This window comes from Agelaius tricolor, unplaced genomic scaffold (assembly GCF_023055355.1).
Source record: "Agelaius tricolor isolate 1412-34295 unplaced genomic scaffold, bAgeTri1.0.p SCAF_22, whole genome shotgun sequence".
Lineage (NCBI taxonomy): Eukaryota > Metazoa > Chordata > Aves > Passeriformes > Icteridae > Agelaius > Agelaius tricolor.
The window spans coordinates 14,480,613-14,505,219 of NW_027269282.1; the positions used below are offsets into that span (position 1 = coordinate 14,480,613).

General features: G+C 34.8%; 1 protein-coding gene across 1 annotated transcript in view; it reads right to left on the reverse strand.

The window, feature by feature from the left end:
- Positions 1 to 24,607, reverse strand: part of CFAP46 (cilia and flagella associated protein 46) — a 71,213-nt gene that overhangs the window by 39,003 nt on the left and 7,603 nt on the right. The window contains exons 7-24 of the mRNA XM_071446162.1: positions 23,745 to 23,839; positions 22,851 to 22,958; positions 21,727 to 21,826; positions 19,949 to 20,047; positions 18,494 to 18,684; positions 16,335 to 16,563; positions 15,202 to 15,322; positions 13,334 to 13,457; positions 12,289 to 12,419; positions 10,816 to 10,961; positions 10,161 to 10,294; positions 8,384 to 8,596; positions 6,968 to 7,178; positions 6,458 to 6,607; positions 5,613 to 5,720; positions 3,919 to 4,100; positions 2,148 to 2,279; positions 652 to 817 (exon numbers count right to left, since the gene is read on the reverse strand). Coding sequence (XP_071302263.1) covers positions 652 to 817; positions 2,148 to 2,279; positions 3,919 to 4,100; positions 5,613 to 5,720; positions 6,458 to 6,607; positions 6,968 to 7,178; positions 8,384 to 8,596; positions 10,161 to 10,294; positions 10,816 to 10,961; positions 12,289 to 12,419; positions 13,334 to 13,457; positions 15,202 to 15,322; positions 16,335 to 16,563; positions 18,494 to 18,684; positions 19,949 to 20,047; positions 21,727 to 21,826; positions 22,851 to 22,958; positions 23,745 to 23,839 — 2,640 coding nt within the window. The remainder of the gene's footprint in view (positions 1 to 651; positions 818 to 2,147; positions 2,280 to 3,918; positions 4,101 to 5,612; positions 5,721 to 6,457; positions 6,608 to 6,967; positions 7,179 to 8,383; positions 8,597 to 10,160; positions 10,295 to 10,815; positions 10,962 to 12,288; positions 12,420 to 13,333; positions 13,458 to 15,201; positions 15,323 to 16,334; positions 16,564 to 18,493; positions 18,685 to 19,948; positions 20,048 to 21,726; positions 21,827 to 22,850; positions 22,959 to 23,744; positions 23,840 to 24,607) is intronic.

A 24,607-nucleotide genomic window follows, 5' to 3' on the forward strand; every position in this document is an offset into this window, starting at 1 on the left:
AAATTCCACCTGGTGAGATGTGTTATATGACACACATCACTTGCATAGTGTTTCAAGAGGATAACCTCTTTGGAGTACACATGCTGTTCATCATCAATAAGTATTTAATTTTACCATAAATTCCCAGCACAGTCTAAATTTTGACTCCTTCCTACTGCCAAAGTCCTAAATAGTCTGTTAAAAACCTGAAGATATGAAAAGTAAAACTTTTCTTTTACAGGTAGAAGAAATTTGAGTCTGCAGGTGGGAGAAACCTTAACTCAGTCAGTAACTTTTTTTTTTCCTGAGTTAGTTTTTTAGGATCTATTATCATATTTTCCAAATCTATTATCATACTTGCCAGAAGTGGCTTTTTTTTCCTGGATTTTGAATATTTTCTAAAAATTATTTTTTTGCAAGCTTCATGAAATGAAACACTACAGTGAAAATCAGACAGCAAATTACTTTGCAGAAAACTGTTGAGAGTTTGACAATTGCCCAAAACCAAAAGAATCACCAAATCAAATACAAGAGTATGTGACTGCAGGTAAGAAACCAGAAATGTGTTTATGACAAATAAGTCACTTTTGCCTCTTAGGAAAAGTATCTTGAAGTTTCTTTACCATCAGCACCAATCACTAAAAACAAGCAATACCTATTAGAAATTCTCACCTGTTTGTTTTTAGATTCTGCTTTAATTATACTCTTAAGAATTATTTTGGTAGGTTCTTTAAACTGTTCTCTGTCATGTGGTGAGCCTAGCAAAGGTAAACATGCGTTCCAAAAGTGCGTAGCTGCAAACATTACAAGGGAATAATTTCCAGCTTCACCTGCATGCCTGAAGAAAGGGAAATAGAACTTTATAAGGAAAAACAGCCACACTTTAGCTCTAATAAAGAATTTTACCTTTAGGAACATTTGGGTTTAGCTGATCTATGGATCACCTCAGCAATGAGGACTTAGCATAAGAGCTTCATAGAAAAGCTATTTTCCATTTTTATATACCAAACAATTTCACACACTCAGCAGAACTAGGAATAAATAAGTAACATATTAATAATAATAATTAATTTTACTGTATTTCTGCATAATCTTAGCTCAAGAGCATTCATTTAAACAATAGCAGAAACCTCCTCAAGATGTTCTCATTGAAATAATGTACTTTATTTGGCTTCCTATAACGTTAATTTCTCATTCAAAAAAAAATTTAAAAATAAAACATAATAACTATTACTGTATTATGGATTTTGCTTAGTATACTACCACAGTAACACAATTATATGGCCCAAATGCCACTAGCTGCATCCAAGTTGCTTTGAGCATATTTCTGCAAATGATACTTTGAATTAATAAAAGTTAATCCTCCATATTGTGACACACAGTACTCATCTGAGTGAGAATAAAGCTCGGCATTTCAGTGAAAAATTACAGATTGATGTAATGTAATCACCAATTGAATAGTGTCACTGTTTTAAAAAAAAGCAGTTTTTTGAAACTGTCAATATGATCACCCTCTAGACAGCACTCTTTAGATCACATTTAGACTGCTATGCCCAGTTTTAGGCCACCCAATACATGCCAGACACAGAGAAACCACAAGGAGCTCAGTGAAGGGCCACTGAGATGATCTAAGGACTGGACTGCACTTGCCTTGAGAAGAGGGCTAGCTGAAGAGGTGGCTTTAGGAGCCCTAAGGGGAAGTTTCTCAATAACCTAATAAAGTTATTGAGAAGCAACAGTCAGGCTCTTCCCAGTGAACGGCAGGACAAGCAAGAACATGCATAAGTTAACACGAGAAAGGTTCAGAAATGTCCCCATGGGTACAACCATGCAGCAGAGCAGGTTATTCACAGAAGCTGCATGGCTCCACTCCTTGAGGTTTTCACAGCCAGACTGGATAAAGCCCTGGACTGGCCCCGCTTTGAGCAGGAGTCTGAACTAGATCCCTTCTGAGGATGGTGTGATTCTCTGACACTATAAAGTCAGCTATGTGGAAAGTAGTTGATAAATTTACTGAAGTGCAAAAATCTGCCAAATCCTTTGTTAAAGATTCCAATTCGCAATTATGTTGATTTTTATCAGTCTTGGGAGAAAATATGATGATCCCCAAAACTGTAACTAAATTTTAGATTTGTTTTATGTTAGTTTTCTCTCAACATAAAACATACCAGGCACTCTGAACAAAGGTTTGTGATGCTGCTACACGCAGATGTTTTCTTCCAGACAAATTCTCCATTATGCTCTTTCCTTTTATACAGGCTGCAATGCTTAACATTTCTTGTCTCACGCTGTTGCCAAGCCTGCATAAAGGCAAACATTTCAAGAAGCGCTAAGTCTTACAGGGTAAGATCATACCAATTCCCATTAATGATATATTCAAGTTGCTTCTATATAGATGTCCCTTGTTTAGGAAGTTACAAATCCTTTTATTGAGTTTTCTTTTAAAATTAGAAAACATTTCAAAAACAGAATATTTTGTGGAAAAGTAGACTAAAATATCTTTTTCACACCTCTACAGAAAATAACTGTGAAATCAGATTTTAAAAAACTATTATCTATATTCAGCAAGGAAAGAACAGAGATTTGTCATTTTCTCCCTATTTTTCACTACCGTACCAAAAAAATATTAGGTCTAAGTCCAACTTATACACCAAGCAATTAAAACCAGAAATCAGGAAAATTGGACACTTTTTGATACTTTGTTTTGAGATTTGTCATGCTTGTGTCTGGTAAAGTATACCCAGGGCTCTGGAGAAATTGATCTGGATCCCACTCCACTACATGTAGAAGAAAACAATATAGATTTCAGTTCCAGAGTTAATCAGTTAAAAATTAATACACAAATAAATTGATAGCATTGGTTAATATCATTGATTAATAGCACCTTAGTAAGAAAAGAATAAATAGGATTTGCAGGAGTTTCCAGTGTCTCTGTCACCGAGCACCGCCCCCGCAGCAGCGCGGAGCTCGCCCTGGCTGTGCCCACGAGAGGGCGCCCCTGCCCACAGCGGGAGCTCACCAGGGGAAATCCAGCCTTGAACCGCCTTGACCACAACTCTGCACTTTCCATGGAAAACTGTCCTCTGCTCTCTGGAAATAGCATTGGCAATACATGACTGCACAATCAAACATTTTATCCTTCATTAGTTTGACTTCCTACATTCAGAAAAACTCCTATTAAATGGAGCTGATTCTTTCCTCTTTGGATAAAATTAAATTCTGCTTTTGGAGGAATTCTTTTTCAAAATAGAGAGCTCAAAGGGCATCACCTTTTTTATAATAAAGGACTCCACCAATCAATAGATCCATTTATAGGTGCTTTTTTTTTTTTTTTTTTTTTTAAGCCAAGGTTCAAAATATCAGTTAAGGAAGAGACCGGGCTTTTAGAGGAATTAGTTACATTCCTATTGTACCCACCCACATGAACAGATGGCAATTTAGTGCTGTCAGACTACCTGACAGGAGAGCCTGGAATACAGGAACTGCTCATATCTTTCATCACCCCCAGCTTCAACTTGGTCCATGAACTACATAGCCCTTCAGTGTATTAGAGCCAGATGAGCACTGAAAGCAATTTGCTTCATCAAAAGAAGTAGAATCAGCTATTTTCTGCTTAGAGATTATAAAAGAGTCAAAATATTACAATTTCCAGAGATGATTTCAGAGCAGCGGTGCCCTCGAAAGACACCCAAACACAAAAATGTACAAGCTTCTGACTCCCTTGGATAGCAAGTTTCATCTATCTGAATGAGGTCCAGAACCACAATCTGGATCTCCCACTGCCTTTTACTTTCATTTTCATCTGTAGCTGCACAATTTTTTTGGAAAAAAGATTCCTCCATTTTTGTTTTGACCAGACACATTTATCCTCTTTACTTTCTTCAAAACTTATGGTAATTCAAGTACATTACCATATCATAGGAAATTCTATATACTTACACGCTGTATTTCTTAATATTTCTGTTGAGGACAAAATTCTCATCTGAATCCAAGATCCTTTGGGAACAAGTCATCACTCTTTCATAGTCTTGTGATACATATGCAAAATACATAAGTCGTGTCAGTGTCTGCAATTCCACTAAGGAATCTGACCAACTGCACTCTAAAGCCAGATCCAGTAACTAGGATTAAAAAAAAAAGGTTAAAATTGGAGGTTTTTATATGCTTTTTTTAACAACCCCCCTGGGCATGGAACAAGTATATGATAAAGCCATCTAGAATATGAAAGAGCTACAAGTACAATCAAAATATACAATGGAGAGGCCTCATTCACTGTGTAGTAAGTATTAACATAGTGTGTGCAAATCCAGGTATAATTGTGCATGCCTTCCGGCCTGAAGTGTCTGCCAGGACTTGTCCTATGTCCTCAGTCATCTTTCAAAAACCAGTGGAATAAGATTTTCAAAACTCAGAGCCCATTTTAGTTAAGTCGAAAGTAAGAATGGGACATAGAAGCAGTTTTGCAACAACCAGTAACTGTAATAAGTAGTTGCTATGTATGCTGTTGTATACGTGGCAGCTCAGGAGAGCTTGGGCTCCATAATCTTAGAGGTATTTTCCAACCTAAACATACATACATATAGGTAGTTACAGATCGTTTCATATGTAGTTTCATTATAGGATCTAAATGTTTTCATTTCATTTCTTTTGTACATGTCAAAGGTCCACCTTTTTAGGATAGTGGTAATTGTTAATTAATTGCTCCAAATGAAGATACTACAACACTGCTATATAAAACTATGCCAGTGAATTGATAGCTAAAGTTAACTCATAATATTTGACATAAATCTGTACACCAACTAGAATTAGATACCTATTTATTCTTAAGGACCTAGTTCCTAGCTGTCAGTAATAGTTTGTTGTTGTCCTGCCAACCTGCTAGTTTTATTTTACAGTCAATCAATAGTAACCATGTGTAGTTGTGTTCTACCTTGCAACTGTCAAAAGAAAATTTGCTCTAATGTGAAGTTGTCTGTTGAAATGCTGAATGCTTCTAATACAAACCCAAACCTCCCTGTAACTACCTGAAGAGGCTGGAGCCAGGAAGGGGTCAGTGTCTTTTCCCAGGTAACAAGCAACAGGACAAGAAGAAACAGCCTCAAGTCACACCAGGGGAGGTTTAGGTTGGATACTGGGAAAATTCCTTCCCTGAAAGGGAGTCCCCATCCCTGGGGGGATTAAAAAGTTGTGTGGATGTGGCACCTGGAGACCTTGGCAGTTCTGGGGGAACAGCTGGACTCCGTGATCTCACAGGGCTTTTCTAACCTAAACAACTTTAAGCTTCTATCAAGTTTTCTCCAGAAGAAAAATGAAAGGTTAGAAGTATGGTTCTGTACAGAATTCACCTGAACCCGTTATGCTCATCTGATGATTACTGAAACAATCTGCCAGAGCAACATAAGCATAAACTGAATATTTATATTCTAATGGTATCTTATCTTTGGATAAATAAAATTATTCTGTCACAAAAATCTCCTTCCTGCCATAAATATTTCATCTCTTGGTTAAAGAAAATAATGGTACAACAAAAGATTCAAAAATAATTTAAACTCTATTTAAAATTGAATTTGAAATAAAATTCATAGTACACAATTTCTTAAAACTCAGGAGCTAATAAAATAAACCCTAAATACCTGAGATAAGCTAGGAAGAGTGAAATCCATGAGACCCAAGCCATTACATGAATACATTTCCAGACCAACAAGAATTCTCGCCAGAGGATTTTGCACTTCATCATTATTCTAAGCAGAAATAAAAAAATCACATTCAGAGATTTTTTTTTGCAAGTTAATATTATTAAGGACATTAATTGAGATGATGATGATGATGATGATAATTATAATAATTTAATGTTTGAAAACCTCAGTTTGCTCTAAGCAATTCCTGCTCTGTACTGTGTCCTTAAAATCCTTGGTTTTTGTATTTATATATTTTTAATTAACACTGTGAACTCTGAACTACTAGTTTCAACACTAAAAGCCCACATCAACAATACAGTGAAGGCAAATTTCATATGCCACTGAGAGGTTCCAGTTTTAAAGACACTATAAAATAAAAATATAAGAATTAAATATTTCTTTCCAGCTTACTAGGTCTATAATGTATATCTATAAAGAAGCCATAGTAAATGTTGACATTAATATAGCTGATTTTTCTTAACATTTTTAATGCAGCCATTTTATTATTTTACATTTGTGAATTCAAAATCAATTTTGCTCAACAGTCATCATATGACAAACATCACCATGGTAGCTAACATCATAAGGAAGAGTTAAGAAATGTAGACTCACTGCTATACCCAATGTGAAAAATTTGCTGTGTTCTGCAAGGAACTGCAGACAAAATTTATTTTTACATTATGTTCAAAAATACAGAAGAAAATGTACCTTGATAATTTCAGTCATTATTAAATGAATTTATGAATTTAACTTCTCTCAGTAAAGTTTCAACATTATGCAGGATTTCAGGGAAATCATACCTCCCCCCGAGTCCCAAGCTGATGTCTGATCTGCTGCTGGTTTAACTGCTTTGCTTTCACCCAGGTAGCAATGATCTGTTGTTGTGTAGCAATAGAGACTTTTTCATTAGGTTTGGTCCCAGTCATTGCATTTAGGGCAAATTCACAAATCTAAACACCAAGAAGAGAAAAAAAAAGTGAAATACAGGAGAATGTGGAAAGTTTCTTGTACGTTTCTTGTATGGAACATGCTATCCATTAGTTATTTTTAGGTTATTGCACATGCATCTCTAAGCCAAACAACAGCTGCTTTAAGCCAACCCAAGGCAAACAGAAGTTACAGTCCTCAACCCCAAGTTGGTAAGGAGCTCCAATGTGCATTTGGGAAGGATTTGTGGTGACAGAAACTGTAAAAGAAGGTAGCTTTTTAAAAAAAACAAACAACTTCTACTCTTGAATTTATAGGAATTCATTCTGCTGTAATATATGACAGCAGAATGAAAGTGACTACAAGAAATCAGGGGTCTGCACCTCTAAGGCAGCTTTGATGTCAGGAAATCCAGTAGGATCTACTGAAAAAGACTGGATGACATTTTCTTTTTCCTGTTTCTTTGCTGCAGCTTTTCTGCTACTCTCTACTGCTGTATCTTCTATCGTCTCAGCAGGTTTTGGCTTCGGAATCCAAGAAATAATTAGGCCTCGAGCCACAGCATTACATAACATCAGTAAAACTTCAGTACTTCTGTAGAAGAAAACAAAAATCAGAAGCACATACTGCATCAGATCAAAATAAAAAGGCAGGAATAAATTTATTGATTTCAGGAAGTAAGCATTACTTGAAAATCTAGTTTTTTCATAGAAAGCAAAATTATGGATATTACCCAAAAAAATCTGCCTGTTGGTAAAGCAGTTTAATGATTAAAACTAAAAAACCCAGAATCAATTTTCAGTTAACATCAATTTTTCTCATATGAAAAGAACAACTATTTTCTAAAAAAGTATCCTAAACCAAGCCCTTCACATTTTTTATGGTTATCATGCCAATCCACTGCCAAGCAGAAATTTTTGGGTTTTTTGGGTTTTGGTGTTTTTTTTCAGAAAACATGAACCTTACTATACCTAAGAGATTATGGCTAGTACATATTGATGTAAGTATCAAAATAAATAAGCAGGTCTTACCAGTCTTCATCTCTGCACAAACAGAAATCTTAATTTTATTCCCCACTACTGTTAAAAGAAACTTCTTTGCTGCTGGTCATTACTCTACATAGTGGTGAGGCCAGTCCCAATGAAGTTCCAAAATATCTAGGAATTTGTCCTATAGTCAGATTTTGACTAGAGTATCTACTCCACAATGGTTGATCATTCTCCCATTGCATTTACTGCAGGACAGGATTTCTCTAAACCACTGTGGAATCCATGTTCCCATTTTCATGGTCTACTAACGAGCACATTCCCTTTATTTCTTTTGTTTTCTATTTTCTCGCATTTCAGAACCAGCAGTAATCTGCTTACACTGGTTAGAACTATTTGCAATGAAGTATCTTTACAAAATAATTCAAGATCAGAGAACTGACAGCAGGCAAATGCATTTTGAGCTGTTGTGCAAACAGAGTCTCAGAGAATTTTCCCAATTTTCTGACTAACTTAACAAAATGCTATTTTGCATGCACATGTTGCTATTCCACGCTGAAGAGAAAGTAATATTTATTGGTCTAAAGTTATCATGGCTTACAGTGTATAGCAACAAAGAACAAACAGAAAGGATTAACACTTATTTTCACAATTTATCTCCTGAGCTACTCTATATATACACCAAGACTCCTTCACTGCCAATGAAAGCCAGCAATAAATATTTCACAGCACAAAGTGACTTTCAATATTTGCAATAATATTTTCTGTGTTTTAGAAAAAAGAGTATGTTCATATCCAAGCATCTCAATTTACCCATCATGCCTGACAGTCTTGATAGCTCCAAGAAGAGTCTGCAGGTACTCAATAATGTCCCTCTGTCTTCCTGAAGAAATCACATGTCTGTTGTAATTTAAGATATACACCACAGCATTGTGAACAATCCAGGCTTCATTCAATTCTTCTCCTATTTCAGCTGCACGTTGGAAGTTTTCCATAGCATACTGAGATAAGCTGTCTATCCATAAACTATAAAATTAGTATAAGGAAGCTGTTATTCCAAAGCTTCAACACTAGAAGGAATTCTATCATAAGGTTAAATATGCAGTACTACCAACAACAAGAACAAAAATGTAATTAATTTTCATTAAATTTTAATTAACTAATTTAGTTGCATTTATTAAGTTCTCATCCACTGACTTAATTTTACTTCAGTGAGAAAAGATGGTTCAGAAAAGGAAGTAGTACCAACATAAAATGAGTAGTTTCTGACATTGAAATGCTATTAGCTTAAAAAACAGTGTCTATGGTTCAGGTTTCATCCACATGTTTGGGTTTTTTAAATGCGTGTGTGAATCCACCCATCAGTGCTAGAAATCAAACAACCATGTCAAGGCTCTACTTGAACATAGATATGAATGAGGCATGTCATCTAAGAGTTAAGGACACATCTTTTTTACTCAAAACTGCATGTGTTGTTGCACCCAAAGACATTTCCAGGTGCTTTGAAATGCTGTAATATTTTCAAATAGAATAACATTTTCTTCACAGTCTGTGCAATAACTTCCTTTCAACAAATTTATTTTCTTTCTTAATTATCAAAATGTACTATTACTTTGAAAAAACAATACTAAAATACAGTCTTGAATGATCATACAGAATTGCCATGGTTCCAAAGTCATGAAGTCAAAAGCACAAACTGACAATGGGTATGTCAACAGTGGTACAGGACACAGTACCAGACCAAAGTCCTTTTTTTCCTACAGGTTTTTAATCTAATTACGTAAACTCAAAAATAGCTAGTAGCAAATTTTGGAACAGAGTTCTCATCTTCTTTGCCCCTTGGCTCTGATCAGTTTATAATTTTTCCCATTCTACTGAACATTTGCAAGCAGACAGAGTGAGAAACTTTACTTAATTTTCAGATTTCATGAACAGACCTAGGAACACGACTCTGCCATCATGATCTCTCAGGACATGACCACTGTAACAATAAGGCTGGTATCACTATGAACGTGAACAGCAGAGAGTCTAAGCATCATCTTCAGAAATCTCACTCCTCCTTCTTCTCCTTCGCAAGAAATAATCATGTCAGACTAGTAAAAAACAGTGCTTGCTATATTCTACTCTCCCAAATTCATTTCAGTTGATTGGATGGAGCACACTAGATTCGAAAACTGGAATAATTCATCGTATGCATTCAGTACTATGAAATCATTATATGTATAGGAGCTAAAAAGCAAGACAAAAAGAGCTTTTGGATTTGAGAAAACATATTTTTAAATACAGAATTTAATTATCTAAGTGTCAATGTACAACAATTATTTTTCAGCTTGGAACACTAGCTTCTAGTTTCAGAGAAATAAATGTTAAATGAAAAATAAAATGCACACTCCAGAATGAAAGGAAACCTAAGAAAAATATCTCAAACTATTTTTTAGATCTTTTTCCCGTTTCCCGTGACTACCCACCAAAATGAAGAATCTGGTGACAATTTTACTAAGGAGAAACAGTTTTTGCAGTTATCAGCAGTGTCTCATAATAATGATCTGTTAAGAGTTCCTTGGTCTTGATATGTATTACAAAAAAGTACCTGTATGTTTTCCATTCTGGATCACTGTCAGGAAGATACGAAACACGTCCTGGATGACACTGGTATGCAGCTTCTGGAGGTACAGCATGATCATTCAGCTTGACTCCCTGCAGTCTTAATAAATGAACAGTTGCCTGAAAAGACACAGAGAAATAAATTGTCTACCCAGGTTACCATTGTAAAAACAGATTATTTCTTCCTAGTAGTGCTGTTACCTCTACAAAAATTAAAAAAAACAATGTTTTTTCAAATACTGTACAGGCATGTACAAGTATATGAAATACAATGCTCAGTACTTCATAAGCTTAAAATTGTCTACAGCTAATTTTACTAAATAATTACATGGAGAAAACCCCGTAATTTATATATGTAAGTTTTTCAATTACGCTGGAACTTCATGGATCCAGAAATGTAATGTCAGATGTCAAAAATTTACAGTAGAATCTCTTGTAAAGTAGTGTTATCAGCACCTCCAGTAAAACTATAGCTACAGTTACTTTCACACATTATTTTGATAAGGTTGCTTCATGAAACCACTTCTTCCTTTACTTCCGATGGAGATAGAAAATAACTAAACTCAAAATTCTGGTGCTTCAAGATTTGTATATAAAACAAAACTAAACAAATATGAATGACAGTTATGTAATTTATTTACCTCTGCATTAATAAATCTTATTTCTGCTAGTATTCTGAATAAATCTGCTTCAAAAGAAAAGGATTTAGCAGGCAGCAATGATTTTCCCGATGAGCGGCCACGTTGACCATCCATCATCACATTTGCATTAGCTTTATTCTTCTGTGCTAAAAATAAATAAACCCATTATTATTTCCATGCAAATCATCGTCTTCATTTTTAAATTTAAAAATCCCTACATATTCTTAAATTCACAAGGAATAGTTAGCAAGAAAAGATTTTTAATTATTTCAAGTAACTAACTTTTACATTATTGCCATTTATTGCACTCAAAACCTGTTCCCAAGCAGTGCTGAGGCATTTGTTACCTGTGATTTTTCTTCATTTCAATTTATTTATAATCTTCAATATTTGCAGCAAATAACTTGTTCCAGTCATAGTATGCATACTGAAATTTCAGTGTGAATAGATGAATAGACTCCATGGCCTCTAGTTCAATTTTACTGCATAAATGGAAGTGGAGCATAGAACTGGATTATGCAGAGGCTAAAGTCTTTTTGCATTTGAATCATGGACTGGGTTGACTTTCTGGTAATGCACACATTGGTAAAGAGGAATTTAGTTTAATAATGAAGAGAAAGGACTAAGGTTGTTTTAATATAAACACAAAGTTTGTAATTCTACCAAGTTTCAATTCATCGTGCTTTTGGTGCATGGTTGCCTTCAGTTTCCGGTAAGTGTATTTATTTTTCCCTTATTTTGTTTGGAAAGAAGACAAAAGACTAAACATGGCTAGTCTGAAGATGCAAAACTTGTGAAAGAAAACCAGCAAATTAATGTGCTATTTTAAATGGACTTTGGAAAAAAATATGGAATAGATTCGATTAACTTTAGCCAGTGAAAAGAAAAACCATTTCATCTATTCTTAAATATGAATTTTACAAATTCCCTAACAACTTTAAAAGCCAGTAAGCAGAGAGTGATTTGAAAGTGCTTTGCCCCAAGTTAAAAACTCTTAACATGCACTAGGTTTCCAGCAGACCCTTAAGGAACAAGGTACAATGTTGGATACCTCAGAGGAAACACTCACTAATAGGGGATTAAAGGGTAAAAAAGGTTAACATGTGAGCCTCATACAAAGTGACTTACAACCCATTTTTCTTCAGCTCCATCAGACATGAATGATATGGACCTAGATGACCATGAGGGAATTTGCCTGTGTTCGTAAGACAGGCAGATGTATTTCACAGAAGTGCTTCTCTACAGCACTGGTGAAACACTTCTGACAGCAGAGTATGGCTTCTACAAAAAACATGTAATGACTGATTTCTAGATTTGGAAGTTCAACATGTATGCCAACATGCAGTGCCAGAAAAGAAACTCAGGGAACTTTGGGAATGGGAGGAAATAAAATAATATTGTCTGTCTCCTTTTAGTAACTTCAATAAACGATTAAAAAGTTCCTTACAAGATTGAAAATGATTTGTCACTTACTTTGTTTATGCTTTGTTGCCTCCCTAGACAAAATATCATCATACAAGAGGCAAAATCTACATGCTGCACGACAGACATCCCACACTTCCTGTTTACATGCAACTTTTGCCAAATCTGCCCAAAGGATAATTCTACCAAAGAAAAAGCATAAATAAAATTAGTTAATAAGCAGGATTAGGTTCCACAGTTCAGGACTGACAAAAATAATCTTGTCAATAATGATGGCCATCAGGAAAAAAAATTACATCTAATCAAAATTAATAAATGGAAGACTTCTTGTCAGTAGCAAAGGTAACGCTATTACTTTATGTATTAAAAATAATCTCTTCAGCATACCAAGAGACAGAATTCTTCTCTTGGATGGTAATTCTACCTAAGTTTCAAAACACGTGTGACAACCCTCATTTTCTATCTCATAAAGTAAACTAAATATTTCAAAACTAATGTTGAGAATTTAAAAATAAGTCTTGAAAACTAGTCTGGATTTAGAATCTTTTAAAAAACAACTGCCTTTAAATTTCAGCACAGGAATTTTTAGTGCAGCAAAAAGGTAGACACATCCTTTTAACTAAAGAATGACAAAATTATATATAAATAGAAAAATGAAACCTGTCATTTTTCTAGAGATTAATCTTTCTGACTCTCAGAATGAACTACTTAGCTTTTTAACCAAAAAAGTGGTAGTACATGATGTGCTTCTTAGGTACAAGGACTTAAAAAGACACTTGCAAGTATCAATTCTTCATCAAGTACAAGCCTTAATCCACGCATCCCTCTGAATGTTGGGCTCACATCAATAGAACAGGTGAGTTCAAGTGTGCATGTGAGAAAGCAGATTAGAAATAGGGAAAGAATAAAATTCTGCATAGCATGGAAATAGAGCTTTCTGAACACAAAACTATACACACGCTTCAATATGTTGCCGGAGGCTGAAATATTCAACCTCTTACAAGGTACCATCCACTAAAAACCTCAGAGACAGAACCTTTCCTCTTAAAGACTTCTACAAAAGATGAAAGAGACACTTCTGATCTGTAGCAATTACCTTTCTCTGCAATTTCCATTTTTTAAGTGTTTCAAATGTTCATCAACTTTCTTCACACTTTTAGTATGATGTTGGGCTTTTGCACAGAGGTAGCTTATTTGACTATTACTTTTACCTGAGAAAACTTGGTGAAGAAATAAAAATTAATGGTAGTTTTTTATAGATTAGAAATTTTAAAATCTACAAGAATGGCAAGGAATTAGATCCATAATTCCTTGCTGAAACACTCAAAATCCAGCCCTTTTCTCATTTCTTCAAGCTTTCCCCAAACCAACCAACCAACATAAAATCATGTATTCTACCAACATCTATTTTGGTTTTTTCCTGTATCTTGAAATACAGTTGTCCCATCCAAAACTAATCTATGCTTGTTTAGTGTCCAAATATCTCAAATAGACTACTTTTCTGACAGGACATGTAGTGCTCCAGTTAGGTTCATTCAAGAGCAAGTGAACCATGTGTATGAAGTACACACTCATGCTGAAAACAGAAAGTTTTTTCATGCAACTGAAAAGAAAAAATAACTATATAAATCTGATGTTCTGTCCTATGTACATTTAATATAATAAATGTGCATATGTATTTTCTTACTCCTTCAATGCACATGTATAAGCTTGTGGCAACTTAAGTCATAGAAAAAGCAAAAACTCACTGCTTGGATGACAGCCTAAGAAACAACTGAAATTTTTCAGAACAAAATAATATAAATATTATGTCAAAAGAAGTCTTGTAATAGCTTCAATGTTGTAATAATCTCACTCATTTTAAAAATTCAGCCTGGAAGGCTAATGTGTGCTCAGATTTATTCTCAGAGGAATCTCAAAAGTAATTGTACAGTTGTTAAGTTAAAATTTAACAGCAAGGAGATGTCCACGATTTTAATTCTCTTCGTTTCACAAATACGATAAATTTTATCACTTTAAATAATCTATGAAAATGTTTTCCAGCAGTATAGTTTTCACATTCTTAAAAGGACTGCACAGAGTCGAACGGCTGATCTGTAAATATGACTCTGGCTTCTAAGTGATTAGTTGATCAAGTTTGAAATGGGGATATGAAAGGTGAACTTTGTGACCTGGCTGAACAGACAGCATGGTGTTCCACAGCACACACAGGCTGCTCTGGAAGCAACAGGACTCTTTCTGTAGCATTCCCTTCCTCCAGCATAATCTCTACTGCAGGAGTACACTGGTTTTACTCAGAGTTAGTAAAATTAGTCACATACACATACTTGATTTATTGCCAAGATAGTACAAAACAGTTTAAGCAATCAGGAAAGAGTGTTCCCTGTCCACTCTTCCTCAACCAGGCGCTGTATAATCACAAACTGATTTTGTTTTTCTGTTTGAGGCGTAAGGAATATATCCATTTATGTTGCATGTTTTAGAAAGTAAATAATGAATTCACATCTAAATCTCTGTGCAAAACTAGAGCTCTCAAAGGCAAGATTTTAGAAGAGAATAACAATTACAATATAGAAAGAATAATTAAAAAGTGTTAATTACAAAAAGTGTTAATTACACCAGGTATTATTGCGTGAAATTTCTGAAAACACCACTTAAAAATGACCCTGGTTATAAAAACATTCAGGAATTGTACTTAGTGAAAATAGAACTACTTACAGCACACTACAGCACAACAGTAGGATTCAGAGGAATTTGGAGGGGAAATCAACACCTTTTCCAGTATCACCATACAACTTTTTTATCCCTAATGAAAATAATAGGAAGTCTGCCACAGAATTCAGCAGAACTATCACTTCATCTGTATCGTAATATTCCCTATATGTTGCCACCAGATGCAATGTCCAGCCTTTAAGAGTGTGCAAAGCAAAGTTAGTAACTTTTAGTCACATGCACATACTTTACCTTTAGCTGCATTTTCACTGTCAAGGACTATTTGAAATGTGTCAGGAGCTAATGCAAGACCTGCATTTACCAGAAGTGATCTCTTTTTCCTCATATTATCCTTTTGTTTTCCCCTTTTAGCCTGCATAAAGAAAAGAACTCATTGTCATAAGGCTCATTTTATATTCCAACTAGATCTTATTTACTAAACATAACAGAATATACATCATATATCTTGCAACTACCAAAAAATACCCATAGACTTGTGTATCTTTAGGTATCTTACACATCATTCTACAGCATGACTGTGGCGGTTTGACTGTCATTGAAAGTGACTGCGGAACTTGTGTTGATATTCATGATTACACCACAGATAATTTAATACGATGTGCTGTTTCTGCTTCTCATGAATCTTTACAGTATATTCCTCATTATATAACCTGACATTATGTTATACCTTTCCAAACAAAGAACAGAATTTATTCACAACCAACAGTAACATATCGGTGTGCAGTGGCTAGGAATTGCTATAAAATAGAAAAAGATCCTGGTCTGCTAAGAACTAACCAAAGTCAGAGGAGGCATGGTTTTTTTGAAGCAACATTTAAATGGAGTAAGCTTGCATGGAAAAGCATTTGAACCAGGAAAACAAGCAGTTGCCAGTATGATTTTTATTGAGGTGTTAAGGCAGCACAACAGAATTAGACGCAGTCACTCTTGACAATGCCCATATTGTGACTGTAGAGTATATTATTTAGTGGCATTTTTGAGAACCACATGATATTGACTTATAGCCAGCAAGGATGTTTAGCAATTTGAACACTGTGTTTCTCATTAAATAAAACTGTTTCATGCAATGAAATCCTAATTATTGACAACTGCTATTCTTTTTTTGCTGATATTTCTGCTAATTAACAGCTCCCTGCCTTTCCCAAGAAATAAGCTTTGAAAGAATGGGGAAAAAAATCCTTTACTATGATCTTCAGACTGTGAAGCAGCACAACCACTTCAAGGCAACAAAGCAAAGACAGTTTGCTGAAAACAAACTGATGCTGGCTCTACTAATATGCAGTTCTACTAAACAGCTGTCTCTCCTCTGCTGGAATGTAATAAGCAAGCCTATTGCAGCTCCAGACTTTGTTCTCCATGCTTACCTGTTCAATCAGCATTACCGCCTGATCCTCTAGACGCTCAGGTGACTCGCACAGCATAGCACTCAAACGAAGGCGGTTAAAACTCAGTCTCAGATGTTCTTGATACTGCCCACTGTTGTTCAGGTGCATAGCTTTTTGCAAATGTTCCAGAGCAGCCTCTAGTCTATCCCCATCTTCTTCAATACGAGCTATTTCCATATGAACTTGACAACGCAACAAAATCAGCATGCTAAGGATTACAAATTTAAGTGTAAACTGTTAAAATAAGGTACACTAAAATTCTTAGACCTAAAACTCACTCGAAGGTGAAACTCAGTAATTAAAAGTGACTCCAGTATTAAAATTGATATTCTCTTTTTAACTGACTCATTGCTTTAATTTTCACTATCATGCCTTTTTAACTGAAATTAATAAGAAAATTTAACTGCATATTATTTTCATTTACCCTGCAGGAGAATGCAACGTATCTTGTAGACTAACTGGTCTGTATATATCTGTAGAACTCTTTTTCAGTACTGCTTAGACATGCAAATCAGGTGAAGAGGTTTTCAAAAGTAGTTAACTGACAGAGAAACTATAATGTGCTGAATAAGGACTTTTGACAAAAGTTCACTCTCTGCTCCTAACATTAAAGTAGACGCTAATACTCCTGAAACTTTAGCCCTGGTCATATTTGCTCAGCTCTTTCAAAGATGGGGCTCACCTCAGGCATACACATTCACTCTAAGTATGGTCTCTACCCAGGTGTTGTTGACTTCACTCTATGAAGCCAGCATATCTTCACCAAAAACTGCATGGTCTCCAGTCTCAGGTACGCCCAGCTCCCTATCCATCACCTGCTCCAGGAAGCTGTCATGACAGTTCAGACCTCTACATACTACTACTGATTATTTTTAGGAAGAAAAACAAAAAATCAGATAAATTTAAGCAATGTTATGAAAAAGAGAGAGAAGAAAGGTTTTCAAGCCTATTCAATATCATGCCATAGAACTAATGTATGTCCACATCAGAGCCAGCCTGACTGAGCAAGTAGCACCCTTTTCCTGTGGACCAAAGTAGCCACAATTAATGTTGCTATCAAACCAAAAATTAAGACAGGTAAACTAATTGACACAAATTACTTCATTCAGTCTCTAGAGACAGTACCACATCAGAATTGAGGCTGAGTCTGCTTGTTAAGAATAAACATGTGACAAACTCTCAAACCCTCATCTCTCCAAAATCTCCCTGCAGGCTTTTAGAGAAAAACTGCCATTACTAACATTTAGTACAAATTTCAAAGTTACCTATGCTGATCTTGAATTCTCTATATGGGAACAAAATAACAGTACAGCAATACAATATAGTGCTTTCATGCATGTGTATATCCACTCTTTATACAACTGGAAACAAATTTTTAAAACACAAACTAGATTCCTCACCTTCCTGTGCAATACATGCAGCAGAAACCACCCACTGTCCCGCTCAAACAGCAGATTGTGTCAATTGCAACTCGCTCTACTGCAAAGGTTCTGATCCCTGTTCTTAAGTCAGATAATGCACAGGTCCAAACTTAACAAAGTACCAAATAGTAATGTTTACTTGTAGACTCAAATTAACAAAAAATGTGAAAATATTTAGGCACTTAAGGTTAAATACAGCATAATAGCAAATAGAAGAATGTACCCTAAAAAAAAAAATGTTTTCTTAATACAGGAGGTTTTTTAATTAAAAAGAAGTATCATCAAAGATACAAAAGTAGCATCTTGCAAGAGTCTTTTTTGACATATAATATAGAAGCCATGATGCTTTTTCAGAAGCAATTTTTAAAATTTTATTTTTGTAACCAACAAAAGCAATGTTAACACAAGAATCTAGACCACAGTCCAACACTTATACTGCAGCTTTGGAATTTTCTCACAGAATTTTGATTAATTAGAGTATTTTTAAATTCCTCAAATATTTCAATATTTGTTACAGGTCATTAAACAGTGTAAGATTGTGCCTGAAAGGAACCTATATTTAAATGATTAACAGGGAAACGTATGCAACATGCAGGCACACATTTATTACAAGCCAGTGGAAAATTCTCGAAGACATTTAATATCACAGAACTTGAGGTTTTAAATGAGTTTGATGCATTGAGACCTTTCAAAATACTATACAGCATTGAAAATTACCTGTCAATCTCCTCAAGGACATCAGCAACGGAGATCAATGGCTTTCGCACATGTTGATGCAAATTGTGTTGTAGTAGTGGTAAGCACAGATTCCACTGGGTTGCACAAACAACCTGAATCACACCAGGATCTCCCAACTGAACTGCACGTTTTAACGTTAATTCAAGATTTTTTACCAATTTCAGCTGAGCCTACATACATGAAGAATTAATTAGCACCACAGCATTAATAAATATAATTTCTTACATGTTCTTCCAAATTTTAATCTTAGGACTGTTTTCAGTAGAAAGCAGTCCCTCAGTCAGCAAACTGTGGGAAGTATTTATTTTAGATGCTCCAGGCTGCTATCATGTATTTCTGGCAGAAGTCTGTCAGCTACTCCCCATTCTTATGATAAACAAAAATTGATGGTTGTGAATACTTGTGAATTCAGAAGGTTTAGCCACTTTGGGGTTTTTTTCACATTCAGCTACAGATGCAGTACCAAAGAGGAAAAAATAAATATTATTATTGGAATTTGCCATACTGTCAATTAAACTTGGTTCTTATTAAATCTAGAAGCCAATATTACCTACAGTAACAGACTTGTCATTTATTACATTATTTTTAGAGGTTATGCAAGTAAAAAAAAAAAAATCAGGAAAAAAAGTCAAACGAAATCCCTCTCCAATTGAATACACTGTAGACTTAAAAATTAGAAATACCTAAATATCTTGTTTTACATTTTACTATTAGTAGTGCTTCATATTATGAAGAATTCATTAACAAGAGGGTGTTTTTTCAAAAGGTGAGTGGAATTTCTGAACTCCAAAATTATTATAGTCCTAGATAGGAGTAAGTCTTTGCACTACCAAGTTCCATTAAACATATTCCTACTTCCCACTGAAGGAACTTAAGGTGACTCTAACAACTGGTCTAAACTGCTCATTGTAGGTATCTCTCTAACACCATTAATAATATTGATATTTAGGCTTCTAACTTTGATGGTCTGAATTACAACTGAGCCAACCAACCACAGAAATTCAAGAAAACTGTTCCCAGTGTGATCAGGAACAATCCACATTTCTGACGTAAGAATTTGTATTACATTGACCATAACATGCAGTCACAGTTGAGATGGACTCAATGATCCCTAGTGGTCCTTTCCAACCCAAGATATTCCATGAAAAGAGGTCCCATAAAGGCAAAATATGAAAACATGCCTCAATGCTACCATCTTTGCTCTTGGAAAGCAATATATTATGAACCTTTACAGTCAGACAGAAAACTTAAGGGAGCAACACACAACTATGGTTTATTTTTCCCCGTTTGCTTATTAGAAGTCCAATTTAAAAGAGTATAAAGGTTAAAAGAATTCCTTATCAGTATAATGTAATTAAGAGACACAGTCAAATGCAATATTCCACATTTAACAAATTAAAACTTTTACTTTTTTCTCAAAGTTAAAGAATGTACCTCAACAACTCCTTTGGTATAAGTCACAATTTCAGTGCCATCTTTCTTCATTTCATATTCATATTCCAGACATTCTATCTCAATAAGTTTCCCTTGCTCCTACAAAGTATTAATACACAAAATGCTAATTTTAATAATTAAAAAGAAATACCATAAAGGTTAAACCCATGCAATTACAGTAACACAGCACTGTACTTTCCTACTGAAAATCCCACCATACTAGTGAGTTAACTGCAATGACACAAAGGGAGTGGAATTTGCTGTTTGAACTGCAGTCCCTTAATACTCACTGGAAGGTGCAAAATAATTTTTAAGCTGCTCATTGCCAGAATTTGCAGTAAGAAAAACAGTGTACACCTGATTCCTCCTATACTGTAATTTGATTTCAGTTCTAATAGAATCATAGAATCACAGAATGGTTTGGGTTGGAAGGGGCCTTAAACCCCATCCAGTTCCAACACCCTGCTATGGGCAGGGACACCTTCCACTATCCCAATATGCCCCAAACCCCATCCAACCTGACCTTGAACACTTCGAGGCATGGAGCAGCCACAGCATTTCTGAGCAACCTGTGCCAAGGCCTCACCACTATCACAAGCAATACTATTTTCACAATATCTGATTTAAATCTGCCTTCTTCTATTTACTCATTAATGTTATTAAAAAGACACATGCTTGGAATAAACAGGCACGAGTCAAGACAGAAAGGATTCAGCTTGATGGGCAGTGAAACTTTTAAGTGAAAAATGAGCTTAGACCTTTAACAGCTTAGGAAAGAGCTGACTATTAAATCATATAAATTCTATGTATGGATCATAGAAAAACCTAAGTTATGCTGTATTTGGGTTAAATTGGTGTAGTAAGGAAATTTAGACAGCCTCTCCATTCCTAATTCTTTATGAGCTATTATCAAATCACTCAGCATGACCGTTGGTAACTGAACATCCCCATGACTGGAAAAGAGAAAAGAGATCATGAAAAATTTAATGACAAATACACATCGAGATGGAATTCATGTTATGATTGAGAAATTTGCCAGTACTTGGAAAAAGACAAGGAACTGACATTTTGACATAAGATTTTCCTTACTCTACTATAACAAGAAATCACTGTCAAGTGATGGTGAGCAATCAGATGGTCACTTAAAAAGACATTAACTCCAATGGAGAGCATTGAAATAGAAACCAAGTTTCTCTGTTGCTGCCACACAACAGATATTCCCCACTACCGTCTACACAAATACTTAGATTAAATCCTTGTGAATCTTTGATCTAGGGGATTTAAACACATCTTCCAGTGGAATGCTACGGATTTGTATATGATTTTAGACTTTCAGGAAATGTTCAGAATAATGGGCCTGAATCAGACACCTGGAATTCAAAAAAAAATTCTGTGAGGATAACTTAAATTTTATGAGTAACTCTAAGTGGGATCATTATAATAGAAATTGGAGTTTAACTTCCAATCATACTCTTGCATAGGTAACATTTTAAAAACATAGCAAAAATTTACAGTTAATATTTATTTGCCAAAATAAACTGCACTGCTAATTACCCTAGTCTACCCACAGGCTACTTTCTGAGCTTGCATCTACTTCTCTAGTTTAGGAAGAAATCAAGTATCACAATAATTATATATCAATGAATATATAAACAATACACAGATGGACAGAATACCGTAGAATTATTACTACTATTTTTTAAATGTAAACACAAAAGGAGTGTGGGAGTGTGGGTGTGTGTGTAGAAAAAATCCAAACCCACATAATTAAAACTTACAGTAATTGGTGTGCTCTTCAGATCAAGTATACAACGAGCTGCAAGGTCAGTGCAGTTTACTTTCAGAGAAAAACGAGCTAATTCCAGAATCAAAGGAATCCTTCAAAAATACAAAAAAAAAAAAAATTCAGAGAATTTTATATTGCTCTTCCATGGAATTAAAAAAAACACTCTTTGAAAGTAACTGTGCAATGCATCTGAAAACCTTAAAGTCATATGAATATTAGAGGAATTATTATTATAATGTTAAATATTATAACTATCATTATTATAATTATACTAGTAATGCTCACAGTTAACTAGGAAAAAAGAAAGAGTTCAAAGTTGGCTACATGAAAAATACAAAAGTTAATCTGTTTATGGAAAATAATTAGCATACTCCTTTGCAGTCTGCACAAACAGTCCCTGAAGAAGACAAGAAATACAGAATTAAATGCATGAAGCACAGACATGGTGAAGTAAGAAACTTCAGATTGCAGAAAATTTTGGAAATGCAATTCAATGAACTGGCCCACATAGCCATTAAATCCATCAATCTCTTACCCAGGAACTAAGAACACAGAAACAGAGATGGAGACTATTTTGTAACTGTTTGGAGGTCTATAAATAACCAGATGAGCATAACGTACTGTCTGGAACAGGAGAACTGATGAGATACCTGAATATTGTCAAAGAGTGTTTACCTTAACAAGTAAAAATGTAATATTACTTCCATATGTAACAGCTGTGATGTAACTACTGGAATAGTCGTCAGTTTAGTATTTCAAACTTACGCTGAAGAGTTGGAAGGCCCCAGGAAAAGTTACAAATTAACTACAGTGTGAAAAGTACGTGTCAATTTTAAGACCTTCTAAAAATCTCGTTTTATCAAAAATAAATTATTATGGAAAGATTTAATCATATTATACAAACAGCTGCATGGAGAAAGATATTTAATCTTGGGTTCTGTCATAAAGCTTAATAAGATTTTGTCCTTTATTAAGATGACCTATGTGTTAACACAACACAAACAACTAAGTAGGAGTGCAATCTCTGCAAGGTCATCAGGAATTTTGACAGACTTCAATGGAAGCAGGATCAGCTTCATCATCAATTTCCAAGGGGCTGTGGCAAATAAAACTCACTTCACATTGAGAACAGATGCTGGAGGTACATCATATTGTTTCAAAAGCACATATAAAGAATTCAGATTTCTGGTGGCATCACTTGGAAATACATTTGTGTCCCACTGCCTGCAACATATGAGGAATATGAGGGTCATAATTTTTTTGTGAGAAATGTTATTGCATTAATAAATTGAAATAGCTCTCCTAACTTCAGAATGAATGGCTCTTATTCCAAGGTATCAGTGGCCTACCTGGATATTGAAATATCAAGAAAAAAAAAATCTAGAAAACCTAAGTTCAGTATGTGAATTAATATTTCAGACAGAAATTTTTTTTTTTTTTTCAGAAGAAAAAAAATAGGTGTGTAAGACTCCTTTTCCATAATGTCGGTATAGATTAATCCACTGCTAGTAAGAAAAGAATCAATATTTTTAAAATGGGGAAATCCTGAGACACTGAAAAAAATTACATGAGATTTTGCTATGCAGTCTAATTTTCAAATTTTTCTTACACCTTTAAAATTTAAAGAATTTTAAAAGCATTATGCTCCATGATTTGTACATTGTATTTTAGGTGATTTCCCCACTTCATCTTTACTTTCTTGTACACAGCTTGGGGATGGAACTGCAGTCCATTTGATATTAAAATGTCTTCCAGACTCCAAAATTCTTTCTCCTGGCAATATCTGTACAACACACTAATCCCTACATTCCCAAAGAGCTAGCTCACTTTTTTGATGAGACTGTTAAGACAGACTTGGCTGTTACTGCCCAAACTGTCATGATTTTCCTTTTGAGGAATTAAATCCTGCAGTTGATTTTTTCTACAAGCATATAGGATCCCAGACCCTGATCCTAGCTCTGTAACATGCAGCATCAAAGTACAAGTGAAAGGATACATTTTCATACTTACAACTTTAACACCTGCATTTTATAAATAACTGAAAGGAAGATGGAATTTTGTATCTCCTTCTCTACCTGGGAAATATCCATTAGTTTGTGATACACCTATAAAATAACAATTTAATAATTATTTGATTAAATTAGCAAAGGACCAACACTCAACAGGGCTAAAATAAAGCAGGTGTGTTGACTGTTTTCATAGACTTTAAGGGCAATGTGGCTGCTATGATAATCTATGTTGTTCTGCATAGATAATACAAAGATCATCCAGCTGAGCTATACTGACCTTCCAAGAGTCAGGATCAGAACTATAAGCAGAAATATAAATGTGGAACTACCTTCTGAGTTAGAATCCTAATTAATGCATTTTTAACACCTTGTGGTAGAACTCATTCTGAAATCATCTCATCCAGCTGAGACAAACAATTAAATTTTATCTGTACCTATAGATTATAGGCAGTGAAAAAAATATTATTAAGACATTACAATAAACTGCAGTTACTTCAATTTAGCTGTAGAGTTACACATCAGTAGTGTGCAGATCATTTCCTTTGACTCTCACACTGACTGCCCACACCTATCAAAACTGATTACTTAAGCTGTACTGGAACACTTAAGTTTTGCAGGACTCCAGTATGCTGCTACTAAAGCACTCAATAGCTTGGATCATACTTCTGCAGCCCAAGCAAGTTTTAGAAATACTTCATTCTTCTCTTTAAGGACATTGTCAAATGGCTCTGCTCTGCTCAATAATTCTTATCAAAATACAAAAGCAATTTCAAGCTTTTGTAATGAAGGGCGATTCTTTCATTATTATCACACCTCTGGAGTGCTGCATATTGGTTCTCTTAATTCAAATGATAGAGAAATTTT